This window comes from Tympanuchus pallidicinctus, unplaced genomic scaffold, assembly GCF_026119805.1.
Source record: "Tympanuchus pallidicinctus isolate F22 unplaced genomic scaffold, pur_lepc_1.0 scaffold15, whole genome shotgun sequence".
Taxonomy (NCBI): domain Eukaryota; kingdom Metazoa; phylum Chordata; class Aves; order Galliformes; family Phasianidae; genus Tympanuchus; species Tympanuchus pallidicinctus.
In genome coordinates, this window is record NW_026294669.1 from 35,231,356 (window position 1) to 35,245,364 (window position 14,009).

At 44.5% G+C, this 14,009-nt stretch overlaps 1 protein-coding gene across 49 annotated transcripts in view; it reads right to left on the reverse strand.

Annotated features, from left to right (window-relative positions):
- Nucleotides 1-14,009, reverse strand: part of LOC128076891 (UDP-glucuronosyltransferase 1A1-like) — a 50,174-nt gene that overhangs the window by 15,904 nt on the left and 20,261 nt on the right. For 7 of the 49 annotated variants that reach the window (XM_052675310.1, XM_052675307.1, XM_052675304.1 and 4 more), the window contains one exon: nucleotides 10,821-10,911. The exons of 1 other annotated variant lie outside the window; for it this stretch is intronic. In XM_052675310.1, coding sequence (XP_052531270.1) covers nucleotides 10,821-10,911 — 91 coding nt within the window. Of the gene's footprint in view, nucleotides 1-871; nucleotides 1,826-4,803; nucleotides 5,586-6,610; nucleotides 7,565-10,820; nucleotides 11,032-11,084; nucleotides 11,718-13,581; nucleotides 13,795-14,009 lie in introns of those variants that run through there. 41 more of the 49 variants (XM_052675285.1, XM_052675284.1, XM_052675292.1 and 38 more) reach the window with 20 other exon arrangements.

Genomic DNA, 14,009 nt, shown 5'->3' on the forward strand with positions numbered 1-14,009 from the left:
GCTCTTTGAGCTCTCTCCTCTATGCCATAGGTTGTGATCCTTCAATAACATGACTGCTGTGTGGTAAATGTTTAATCACTGGTTTGATTAAAGGCTGGATAGCCAGCACTAGAGTTCAACCAAGTCCATGGGTGGGTGGTGCTACTGCTCCCACCAGCTATACCGTATCTGTTTTTCTTTAGAGGAAGAGAGGCACGTGACTCTAAAGGGAGGCAGGAGTGGCTGTGTGTGGCTCTGTGCTTCTAATAGCTTCCCTCAGGGTGAAACTTTTGCATCCACAGGAGATCTGTCATGCCCGCATCACCACTGCGCCTAGCAGCAGCTGCTCTCTTTCCTCTGGGCATGGCCTCTCCTCTGAACATTCATCTCTAGATGGCCTATGGGCCAACACTGGATGCGAAAGAGACGTTCAGGATGCTGTCTGGAATGAGGAGGCTGATGATGACTGAAGCACCATCCCTGCTTCATCTTCAGGACACATCATCATCCACACAATGAGGTGCTTCCAGTGCAGCACAACAGAGAGAGAGGACTTACCTTTCCCTCCTCTCCCCTCATCTGATTGAAGGCGTTACCGTAGTGTTACAGTAATATGAAATTATTGAATGGTTGTGTTGGAAGGGACTTTAAAGCCCACCCTGTTCCAACCCCTCGTCACCGACTGGGTTTCCACTCTCCAGATCAGATTTTCCAGAGCCCTATTCAGAGTGGCCTTCGAGAACTGCAAGGATTGTGCATCCTCTGTTACGCTGGGCAGCATGTTCTAGAGCATGGCCCCGTTCTGTTATCACATGGTCATTGCCTAGGAAAGTGGTAGAAGCTAACAATGCAGCCATAGGAAAGTAAGGGGGAAAATAAAAAGGCAACTAACCTTTGATAACAGTTTTTCCCGAGTGCAGGTTATGCCTCCGATCAAGACCATGTTAGGCATTACAGGCCTGGGATACTCAAACACAAAGTCATACTTCATAAGCCAAATAGATGCACGGCTTAAAAGTTCAAGCAGTGCTGCCTCCTGCTGCAGGAACTCTTTGATCAAGTGATCGTATGGTGAATAAAGAGATCTACAGGTTAGGGTACTGCTCAGGCTAACTAGGAGATTGCCGAGGCGCTGGAAGAACCCCATGCGATCCGTGTACTGTGTGAAGAACCTGGGAATGTAAGAGGGAGGATTTGGGCAGAGGGTAGCATGGAAGTCCAGGCTGCACGGCAGTCCGCGTACGAGGTACACAGAAGGTATGGAGAGATGTTCAGCCACTATCTGTCCACAGGGAAAAAAAGGATCCATAAAGACACCATCAAACGTGCTTTCTTCAAGGTATTTCATCAGCTCTTTGTTGGAAAGAAGCCTCTTGCAGGAATCATGAAACATTGCTGTAATATTTGCTATTTTTGAGAATTTTTCCAAGAAAGGTTGAGGTAGGAAACTCTTATAGCCAAGCTTTTTAAATTCTGCCTCCACAAACTCCCTGGTGTAAGACACGGGGTATGTTTTCATGGTATAATGCATCGACGCACCTATTCGCAAACTTATCTCTGGAGCAATGACCACAATTTCGTGTCCTCTGTGTCTGAGCCGCTCCACAACCAGGCGCATGCTGAGCCAGTGACTGCCATCAATAGGGATAACCAAAAGCTTCCCACCTTCAGAAGAGGTCCTCAGGAGTAGGAAAATCACAGCCCAGGAGGCAAGAAAACGAAATCCTGGGTGCAAAGAGGCCATTTGCCTTCTGTAGAATGTCCGCAAGACTTTATGTGGATGCAGAGATCCCGAAAGCAAGAAAGAATGACTTGTACTTTGCTCTTCCATCTTTGCTAAGGTAAATGTTTAATTCCTAATGGTCCCTAAGCAGAAATTAGGGTAATTTTTAACTTTAAGTAAAGGTTGAATTTATGATTTGCACACACAGAGAAGGCTTTGGACAAATGAGATATAGTTGAGCGGTGGCGTCAACACTGAAGCGTTCAAGCGCTCCGAGGGACAGCAGTGGGCAATGTGCTTACGTGAAACACTGAACAAAGCCATGAATGGGAGGCAGTGCCTGAGCCAGCAGCCACTGTCAGTGCCCAGCGATTAACATCATGTGAATGCTGAACTCCCTGCCTTCACGTCTGTTCAGCTTGTTGGTACAACACTTGCCACAGAAATCTGAGCTTTGCATAATTTTGCTCCACCATAAACAAAAAGTAAAGATGGATAGGCAGCAGGTTGATAAGGCTTATCTTCACATTTGTGTCTATACGGCAGCAGTTATCAAAGTGAAAGCCTTTGGTCTACAGTAGAAAATGCAATGCAAATATGGCAATAACTTCTGCAGTTGCAACACCACAGTGGTGTGAAACAGTGAATAAATGACCACATCTGCACTTTTTACAAAGTTTACTATTCCAAAGTTCACTAGGGAGATTTGAATAAGTTACGGAGGAAGAGTAGATAGCTAGAAAGGTAAAGTCATCTTTTTCAGTTTTTCTCATGTGCCATCCTACACTGCTTCTTACAGAAATTCAGAGTCAAAGCAGCTCTCTTTATTGTGTTTGATTGCATACACTACCGAGTGTTGGGGTACTCATCCACACAATCATTCTCCGTGTATAAAGCCCAACACCATGAGCGTTGGGCTTCATACACGGAGTTAGTTTCTGTCCTTTGCATCCTTTGTCCATCCAGGTCTCCTGCAACTAATCAGTATTCCACAGCTACTGTGGATATTTAATCTTCTGACATACAACTACTCTGTCATTTATCTAAATACAGCATGTGTGCCATGAGTGTGTAATTTTTTGGTGACGTGGTTAGGCCAAGCTAAGCCATCCCGACACAACTGTGCAGTTTAGGCATCTTCATTGAAGCTTTTCCTGGCAGAAATCCTTGAGGAGAAGGCTAAGTACATCTGTAAGTCCTGAGCACGTAAGGACTGGGATGAAGGGTGGCTTTGTAGTCTAAGCCACACTGAAGACCACACGTGAAATAAACTGAATAGAGAAATTTAGCAACGACTGGTCCACAGGGAAACATGGGATTCATCATGATGGCATCAAATTTGTCATCCTGGAGATAGTTCATTAACTTTTCGTTGCATAAGAGGTACTGACAAGCAAATGAGAACACATTGGTCAGTTCTGATACATGACTGAGTGAAAACATAACTATTTCTCAAAGGGTCGGGTCAAGAAAACATATTTCACCAATGAAGCGAACAAGCTCAGCGTACATCTGGTATTTCCACTTAACTGCATGGGGCTGCTGGCAGGAGAAGAGAACTTCTCATTTCTACCAAACGGCACATGAAAGCAAAAATCAGTTGCATCTCATTTTGTAACTTGATCTTTAATCTTTAGCTCTATAAAATGTTTCAGCTTTGCCTCCTCCCTCCGCTTTTGCTAGGAAAAGCGTCCAGAGTTCACATACCAAGTTGGCAGCAGTAAACAGGAGCCTGCAAGCCTAGCAGTGGTGTCACCAAAGTTTGAGCAACATATTAACCAAAGCTTTTTTCCATCAGCCACGACAAAGCAGAATAAGCTGTCCTTGTTTACGAGGGATCACAGGAGTTCATAAGAGAGTGGCTCAGGACAAACTTCTTTGTGAAAGAAATGATGCATCAGAAAAGGCAGTCCTTGATCAAGGGGGCACGTTAGAGTTAGTAAATTTGAGGTTTGGGCCAAAATGTTTTGAGATTTCTTGAAAATTGCTACTTTCAAACAAAGTTAAGAAGACCTAGCTGTGCTATGAGACAGTGGGAATTTTCCACTTCTGTCCTCTGATTACTAGAAGAAAGGGAGGACAAAGCTTTTGAGCTGCTTCTGCAGGTGCTGTGCTAAGACTTTTGAGGAGAAAAGCAAAACAAAACGAAACAACAACATAAAATCAGGATCTTGGAAGTCCTGTTCTCTGTCACACTCTGCAGTAGCCTGCAACTGCTTTAGACGGATCAACAGTTATGGTGGAGTCAAACTTTTCTTGATAGCAGTCATGGCATAAGGTCACGTAATGGCTGCAAATGGCAGTTGGAGAGATTCAGCAGGGGGGTGGGACTAAACGACCTGTAAGGATCCCTTCCAACTCAAGCAATTCTATAATTCTACTGAGATTTGGAAAATGTTTCAGTGCTTTTTACCCCTGAGGTGTAGACACTCTGCCTGTATAACACCATGGCGGACTTGATCTAATGTTGAGGAGTTGCACCCTGAGGACTTCCTTAGACATCCAGATCAGGTTGATTTGAGTGGGATTGAAGTGCTTAAACGCTGCGGAGAAACTGGGCTGAAGCTGTAGCAACTAACACAGTGGACAGACAGGGAATACTAAGTGGATAAGTGAGTGAATGACTGAGTGTCTGTTTCACAGCAGATAGGAAGAACATGCAAAAGCACATTAAAACTTTCAAGATAAACCTGGAAGAGTGGCTGTCTACAGTTTGTGCTTCAAAGAGGGGCCTCACCAACCTGATCTCATCAAGCCGATTTCACAGAAAGGGAAAAGGTGAATGACAAAAGTCTGCAGATTTACCAAAGCTCTCTAGCTGGAATGCTATGCGTAAAGTGAATTTTCATGCGTCACTCTCTGGACTGCAAGAAGAATTCTGACACCCAGGGAAGAGGCAAATTTGAGGTATGGTCAATTCTATGTGGTCTTTCAGCCCTGCTGACATTTCTGCCAAACATGTATCTATCTGCACAGGAAACACTAATAACTAACCATCTAAAACTAATAACATAATAATATATTTTGCAAACGGAAAGATGGAGCTGCATACACAGAAAAAAAAAGAAGCAAAGAAGAATTAAAAGAAGAGAATGACCCACCTGAGAGAGCTGCTTGTGAGCACAGTTTATTCCTCCAACTGCAATCATGTTGGGCATCAATGGTCGTGGATATTCTAGCACAAAGTCATACCTCAGAAGCCATACAGAAGCCTTGCCTAAGAGATCACGTACAGTCACATCTCGCTGAAGGAACTCAGAAGCCAATTTTTCATATGGTTTAAAAATGAAGTCACAAAGAAAGAGATTGGAGGTGTCAAAGATGACATTCTTCACACGCTGGAAGAAGTTCATGTGATCTGTAAGGTCTGAAAATAGCCTGGGAACATATGAAGGGGGACTGGGGCACTGGGTGGCCTCAAAATCTAATCCACATGGTATTCCTATCATGAAATGCACAGAAGGGATGGAAAGATGCTCAGCCAGTATTGCTCCACAAAGGAACACAGGGTCCGTAAAGAGAGCATCGAAGTTACTCTCCTCGAGATATCTGATAAGCTCTTCGTTGTGCAGTAACTGTTCACAGGATAGGAAACTTAAATCAAAACCTTTTTTCACATTTTCACGTAATCTAAAAAATCTTTCCAGAAATGATCCTTCTTCAAATGAATTCTTTATATATCTGTGGAAATTGTCATCCATCTCTTCCTGTGGGAAGGGGACTGGGTAGGTTTTCACAGTAACATTCCCTGATGGCTTTACATTTATATTGGCTTCAGGTGCAACGACGACAATTTCATGTCCTTTCTGCTTCAGAATTTCTAACATTTCCAGCACGCTGAACCACGGACTGCCATCCACAAACACCACCAGCAGCTTCCCACCTGCAGCCAAACTGAGCACAGACAGCAGCAGAAGCAGCGACACTGAGACTTGTGGATGAGAAGGAAGCAGCAGGGCCATTCCTGCAGAAATGTGGGAGAGCTGCACTGCAAGAAAACTCCGGGCAGCTCTGAAGCAACAGCAACAGCCCTGTGCTCTTTGAGCTCTCTGCTCTATGCCATAGACTATGATCCTTCAATAACGTGACTGCTGTGTGGTAAATGTTTAATCACTGGTTTGATAAAAGGCTGGATAGCCAGCACTAGAGTTCAACCAAGTCCATGGGAGGGTGGTGCCACTGCACCCACCAGCTATACCGTATCTGTTTTTCTTTAGAGGAAGAGAGGCACGTGACTCTAAAGGGAGGCAGGAGTGGCTGTGTGTGGCTCTGTGCTTCTAATAGCTTCCCTCAGGGTGAAACTTTTGCATCCACAGGAGATCTGGGTCATGCCCGCATCACCACTGCGCCTAGCAGCAGCTGCTCTCTTTCCTCTGGGCATGGCCTCTCCTCTGAACATTCATCTCTAGATGGCCTATGGGCCAACACTGGATGCGAAAGAGACGTTCAGGATGCTGTCTGGAATGGGGAGGCTGATGATGACTGAAGCACCATCCCTGCTTCATCTTCAGGACACATCATCATCCACACAATGAGGTGCTTCCAGTGCAGCACAACAGAGAGAGAGGACTTACCTTTCCCTCCTCTCCCCTCATCTGATTGAAGGCGTTACCGTAGTGTTACAGTAATATGAAATTATTGAATGGTTGTGTTGGAAGGGACTTTAAAGCCCACCCTGTTCCAACCCCTCGTCACAGACTGGGTTTCCACTCTCCAGATCAGATTTTCCAGAGCCCTATTCAGAGCGGCCTTCGAGAACTGCAAGGATTGTGCATCCTCTGTTACGCTGGGCAGCATGTTCTAGAGCATGGCCCCGTTCTGTTATCACATGGTCATTGCCTAGGAAAGTGGTAGAAGCTAACAATGCAGCCATAGGAAAGTAAGGGGGAAAATAAAAAGGCAACTAACCTTTGATAACAGTTTTTCCCGAGTGCAGGTTATGCCTCCGATCAAGACCATGTTAGGCATTACAGGCCTGGGATACTCAAACACAAAGTCATACTTCATAAGCCAAATAGATGCACGGCTTAAAAGTTCAAGCAGTGCTGCCTCCTGCTGCAGGAACTCTTTGATCAAGTGATCGTACGGTGAATAAAGAGATCTACAGGTTAGGGTACTGCTCAGGCTAACTAGGAGATTGCCGAGGCGCTGGAAGAACCCCATGCGATCCGTGTACTGTGTGAAGAACCTGGGAATGTAAGAGGGAGGATTTGGGCAGAGGGTAGCATGGAAGTCCAGGCTGCACGGCAGTCCGCGTACGAGGTACACAGAAGGTATGGAGAGATGTTCAGCCACTATCTGTCCACAGGGAAAAAAAGGATCCATAAAGACACCATCAAACATGCTTTCTTCAAGGTATTTCATCAGCTCTTTGTTGGAAAGAAGCCTCTTGCAGGAATCATGAAACATTGCTGTAATATTTGCTATTTTTGAGAATTTTTCCAAGAAAGGTTGAGGTAGGAAACTCTTATAGCCAAGCTTTTTAAATTCTGCCTCCACAAACTCCCTGGTGTAAGACACGGGGTATGTTTTCATGGTATAATGCATCGACGCACCTATTCGCAAACTTATCTCTGGAGCAACGACCACAATTTCGTGTCCTCTGTGTCTGAGCCGCTCCACAACCAGGCGCATGCTGAGCCAGTGACTGCCATCAATAGGGATAACCAAAAGCTTCCCACCTTCAGAAGAGGTCCTCAGGAGTAGGAAAATCACAGCCCAGGAGGCAAGAAAACGAAATCCTGGGTGCAAAGAGGCCATTTGCCTTCTGTAGAATGTCCGCAAGACTTTATGTGGATGCAGAGATCCCGAAAGCAAGAAAGAATGACTTGTACTTTGCTCTTCCATCTTTGCTAAGGTAAATGTTTAATTCCTAATGGTCCCTAAGCAGAAATTAGGGTAATTTTTAACTTTAAGTAAAGGTTGAATTTATGATTTGCACACACAGAGAAGGCTTTGGACAAATGAGATATAGTTGAGCGGTGGCGTCAACACTGAAGCGTTCAAGCGCTCCGAGGGACAGCAGTGGGCAATGTGCTTACGTGAAACACTGAACAAAGCCATGAATGGGAGGCAGTGCCTGAGCCAGCAGCCACTGTCAGTGCCCAGCGATTAACATCATGTGAATGCTGAACTCCCTGCCTTCACGTCTGTTCAGCTTGTTGGTACAACACTTGCCACAGAAATCTGAGCTTTGCATAATTTTGCTCCACCATAAACAAAAAGTAAAGATGGATAGGCAGCAGGTTGATAAGGCTTATCTTCACATTTGTGTCTATACGGCAGCAGTTATCAAAGTGAAAGCCTTTGGTCTACAGTAGAAAATGCAATGCAAATATGGCAATAACTTCTGCAGTTGCAACACCACAGTGGTGTGAAACAGTGAATAAATGACCACATCTGCACTTTTTACAAAGTTTACTATTCCAAAGTTCACTAGGGAGATTTGAATAAGTTACGGAGGAAGAGTAGATAGCTAGAAAGGTAAAGTCATCTTTTTCAGTTTTTCTCATGTGCCATCCTACACTGCTTCTTACAGAAATTCAGAGTCAAAGCAGCTCTCTTTATTGTGTTTGATTGCATACACTACCGAGTGTTGGGGTACTCATCCACACAATCATTCTCCGTGTATAAAGCCCAACACCATGAGCGTTGGGCTTCATACACGGAGTTAGTTTCTGTCCTTTGCATCCTTTGTCCATCCAGGTCTCCTGCAACTAATCAGTATTCCACAGCTACTGTGGATATTTAATCTTCTGACATACAACTACTCTGTCATTTATCTAAATACAGCATGTGTGCCATGAGTGTGTAATTTTTTGGTGACGTGGTTAGGCCAAGCTAAGCCATCCCGACACAACTGTGCAGTTTAGGCATCTTCATTGAAGCTTTTCCTGGCAGAAATCCTTGAGGAGAAGGCTAAGTACATCTGTAAGTCCTGAGCACGTAAGGACTGGGATGAAGGGTGGCTTTGTAGTCTAAGCCACACTGAAGACCACACGTGAAATAAACTGAATAGAGAAATTTAGCAACGACTGGTCCACAGGGAAACATGGGATTCATCATGATGGCATCAAATTTGTCATCCTGGAGATAGTTCATTAACTTTTCGTTGCATAAGAGGTACTGACAAGCAAATGAGAACACATTGGTCAGTTCTGATACATGACTGAGTGAAAACATAACTATTTCTCAAAGGGTCGGGTCAAGAAAACATATTTCACCAATGAAGCGAACAAGCTCAGCGTACATCTGGTATTTCCACTTAACTGCATGGGGCTGCTGGCAGGAGAAGAGAACTTCTCATTTCTACCAAACGGCACATGAAAGCAAAAATCAGTTGCATCTCATTTTGTAACTTGATCTGTAATCTTTAGCTCTATAAAATGTTTCAGCTTTGCCTCCTCCCTCCGCTTTTGCTAGGAAAAGCGTCCAGAGTTCACATACCAAGTTGGCAGCAGTAAACAGGAGCCTGCAAGCCTAGCAGTGGTGTCACCAAAGTTTGAGCAACATATTAACCAAAGCTTTTTTCCATCAGCCACGACAAAGCAGAATAAGCTGTCCTTGTTTACGAGGGATCACAGGAGTTCATAAGAGAGTGGCTCAGGACAAACTTCTTTGTGAAAGAAATGATGCATCAGAAAAGGCAGTCCTTGATCAAGGGGGCACGTTAGAGTTAGTAAATTTGAGGTTTGGGCCAAAATGTTTTGAGATTTCTTGAAAATTGCTACTTTCAAACAAAGTTAAGAAGACCTAGCTGTGCTATGAGACAGTGGGAATTTTCCACTTCTGTCCTCTGATTACTAGAAGAAAGGGAGGAGAAAGCTTTTGAGCTGCTTCTGCAGGTGCTGTGCTAAGACTTTTGAGGAGAAAAGCAAAACAAAACGAAACAACAACATAAAATCAGGATCTTGGAAGTCCTGTTCTCTGTCACACTCTGCAGTAGCCTGCAACTGCTTTAGACGGATCAACAGTTATGGTGGAGTCAAACTTTTCTTGATAGCAGTCATGGCTATCAAGTCACGTAATGGCTGCAAATGGCAGTTGGAGAGATTCAGCAGGGGGGTGGGACTAAACGACCTGTAAGGATCCCTTCCAACTCAAGCAATTCTATAATTCTACTGAGATTTGGAAAATGTTTCAGTGCTTTTTACCCCTGAGGTGTAGACACTCCTGTATAACACCATGGCGGATTTGATCTAATGTTGAGGAGTTGCACCCTGAGGACTTCCTTAGACATCCAGATCAGGTTGATTTGAGTGGGATTGAAGTGCTTAAACGCTGCGGAGAAACTGGAGAAAAGAATTTTTCTTCTACTGAGAGCAGCCCTGGAAGAAATTCTAGGAGAAAAACACTGAAAAATGCTTTGGCAGCTCTCGTGCCATTCACCGGGATCCACCATGCCACCACACCTCCTTCAGGCTCACAACATCGACGGCATCTCAGATATCACACGGTCATTACCCAGCAATCTTTGACTGCGGTCTCCCTGTTATTTAAACACAGATGCTGCTTCCTAGCTTGAGTCTGCTTGACACATAATATTCCTGTAGAATTCTGGCTTTGGAAATACCCTCATGTACAGCAGACAATTTCACGGACAAGGAAAGAAGTGGAAAGGCAGCAGTGGTGTCCCAGCGCAGAAGCCTGCTGTGTGTTTCTCTATAAATTCTTCACCCCATATTTGCCAAGTAGAATGATTATATCTGACTGTGATGATTTGACAGCCTCTCAGATTCTCAACTACCTTTCTATCGCTTTCTGTGAGATCCTTATGACAGTAACGAAGTTACTCCATTCCATACAATTCCTTTATGAATAAGACCTAATGAGAAGTAGTCCATTACAAATCCAGTGTTCACTTCAGAGATAAATTTACCTCAGATACATTCACTTTCTACAGAAGGTGGAAGCTTTCAAGGTGGACTCATCCCTACACTCGCCACACTCGTTTTCCTGTACTCAGCCAACTGGAGAATGGCGACTTATAAAGGAAAAGAAAGCCAGTCAGAAACAATTTGCTAACACTCATTTGAGCATATTTTGCAAATGAAAGATGGAGCTGCATACACAGAAAAAAACAGAAGCAAAGAAGAATTAAAAGAAGAGAATGACCCACCTGAGAGAGCTGCTTGTGAGGACAGTTTACTCCTCCAACCGCAATCATGTTGGGCATCAATGGTCGTGGATATTCTAGCACAAAGTCATACCTCAGAAGCCATACAGAAGCCTTACGATAGAGATCTAGCATGGTCACATCTCGCTGAAGGAACTCAGAAGCCAGTTTTTCAAAAGGTTTATAAATAAAGTCACAAAGAAAGAGATTGGAGGTGTCAAAGATGACATTCTTCACACGCTGGAAGAAGTTCATGTGATCTGTAAGGTATGAAAATGCCCTGGGAACATAAGAAGTGGGACTGGGGCACTGAGTGGCCTCAAAATCTAATCCACATGGTAGAAACATCATGAAATACACAAAAGGGAGTGAAAGATGCTCGGCCAGTATTGTTCCACAGGGCAGTACAGGTTCCGTAAGGAGAGCATCAAAGTTACTCTCCTTGAGATATCTGATAAGTTCTTCATTGTACAGTAACTGCTCACATTCTTTGGTAGTTGACTCAGATAATTTTTTCATATTTTCACGTTCTCTAAAAAATCTTTTCAGAAATGATCCTTCTTCAAATAGATCCTTTAAAAATGACTGCAAGCGGCCAAGCAGCCCTTCCTCAGTGAACGGGACTGGGTAGGTTTTCAGAATAAAATTCTCCGATGGCTTTACGTTTAAATTGGCATCAGGTGCAACGACGATAATTTCATGTCCTTTCTGCTTCAGAATTTCTAACATTTCCAGCACACTGAACCAGGGACTGCCATCCATGGATAGAACCAGCAGCTTCCCACCTGCAGCCAAGCTGAGCACGGACAGCAGCAGAAGCAGCGACACTGAGACTTGTGGATGAGAAGGAAGCAGCAGGGCCATTCCTGCAGCAATGTGGGAGAGCTGCACTTCAAGAAAACTCCGGGCAGCTCTGAAGCAACAGCAACAGCCCTGAGCTCTTTAAGCAATCTGCTCTATGCAATAGGTTGTGATCCTTCAATATGTGACTGCTGTGTGGTAAATGTTTAATCACTGGTTTGATTAAAGGCTGGATGCCAGCACTGGAATTCAACAAAGTCCATGGTGGGTGGTGCCACTGCTCCCACCAGCTATGCCCCATCTGTTCCTTTTAGAGGAGGAGTGGTGTGTGACCCTGGAAGGAAGCAGGAATAGGTCCATGTGGCTCTGTGCTTCCAATAGCCTCCCTCAGGGTGAAACTTTTGCATCCACAGGAGATCTGTCATGCCCACATCACCACTGCGCCTAGCAGCAGCTGCTCTCTCTTCTCTGGGCATGGCCTCTCCTGCTGAACATTCATCTCTAGAAGTCCTATGGGCCAACACTGGATGTGAAAGAGATTTTCAAGATGCTGGAATGGGGAGGCTGATGAAGAATGAAGCACCATCCCTGGTTGGTGTGCAGAATGCATCACCCACACAGTGAGGTGACGTACTTCCTGTGCCTCAGAACAGTCCCAAAGCACAGAGGGAGGGGTTAGCTCTGCCCTCTTTTACCCACATCTGCTTGCAGGTCCCATCATACACCCACAGAACGGTAGAATCACAGAATGGTTGTGTTGCAAGGGGCTGCTAATCTCACCCAGTACTCTGGCATGGTATCCACTCAGTGGATCATGTTGACCAAAGCTCTATTGAAAAATGATCTGCTGCAACTCTGGGGATGAGGCCTCGTCAGGTTCTCTGGGCAGCACATTGCAGTGCCTGGCCGCAATCTGACTAGAGAAGTCAGGAAATAGAGTACTTTGTCCTACTTTTCATTGAACTTGGCAATTCCTCCCTGTAGTGGGTACAAAGTCCCACACAGACATTCACTATAAGCGCAAAGAATTTCTATTCAATTGGGAGTGGCTCCGCAAGAAATTCAAGGAAGAAAACACTTTGGCAACTGTTGTGTAATTCACCAGGATCAACCATGCCACCAAACCTTCTTCAGTCTCACAACACTGATGGCATTTCAGTGATTAACATCACCAAGGACAGCCTGTCTCAGGTCTGCCTGTAAACACAGACGCTGCTTCTTCGTAGCTTGAGTGTTCATCACCTCTGGCACTCCTGTTCATCTTTGGTCTTTGGAAATAGCCTTGTGTGTTGCAGACAATTTCACTGACAAAGAAAGCAGTGGTCAGGCAGGAAATGTGCCCCAGGACAGAAGCCTGGTGGAAATACCTCAGTAAATAACAGACACTGCTCCCTGTGGTGTCAATTTGCCAAGTTACACGATTGTATCTGATTGTTTCACAGCCCCTCACATTTTCTACCAACCTTCCTTCACTCACTCTGAGGTACTCATGAGACAGCAAAGGGACTCGACTCCATACAAAAGGTAGTTCAATAACACATAATGAAAAGTAGTCTGTTACAAATCCAGTGTTGACGAATACATTTCCTTCACATAGATTTGCTTCCTAACGAAGGTTGAAGCTCTCAGGGTGGAGCACCACTCCGGTGGCATACATAGAAGGGAAACTTGCCTACACTCACCACAAGCACTTGCCTATCCTCAACCAACTAGGAAAATGATGCCTTAAAAGCAAAACAAAAGCAAGTTAGAAACAACTTGCTGACTCTCGTTTGAGCATATTTTGCAAGTGAAAGATGGGGCTGCCTACGCAGCAAAAGCAGAAGCAAAGAATTGTATAAGGCAAGAACTAAAAAACAGAGCACAACCCACCTGAGAGAGCTGCTTGTGAGCACAGTTTACTCCTCCAACTGCAATCATGTTGGGCATCAATGGTCGTGGATATTCTAGCACAAAGTCATACCTCAGAAGCCATACAGAAGCCTTACGATAGAGATCTAGCATGGTCACATCTCGCTGAAGGAACTCAGAAGCCAGTTTTTCAAATGGTTTATAAATAAAGTCACAAAGAAAGAGATTGGAGGTGTCAAAGATGACATTCTTCACACGCTGGAGGAAGTTCATGTGATCTGTAAGGTCTGAAAATAGCCTGGGGACATAAGAAGGGGGACTGGGACACTGGGTGGCCTCAAAATCTAATCCACATGGTATTCCTATCATGAAATGCACAGAAGGGATGGAAAGATGCTCGGCCAGTATTGCTCCACAGGGCAGTACAGGATCCGTTAAGAGAGCATCAAAGTTACTCTCCTTGAGATATCTGATAAGTTCTGTGTTGTACAAAAACTGTTCACAGGATAGGAAACCTAAATCAAATCTTTTTTTCAGATT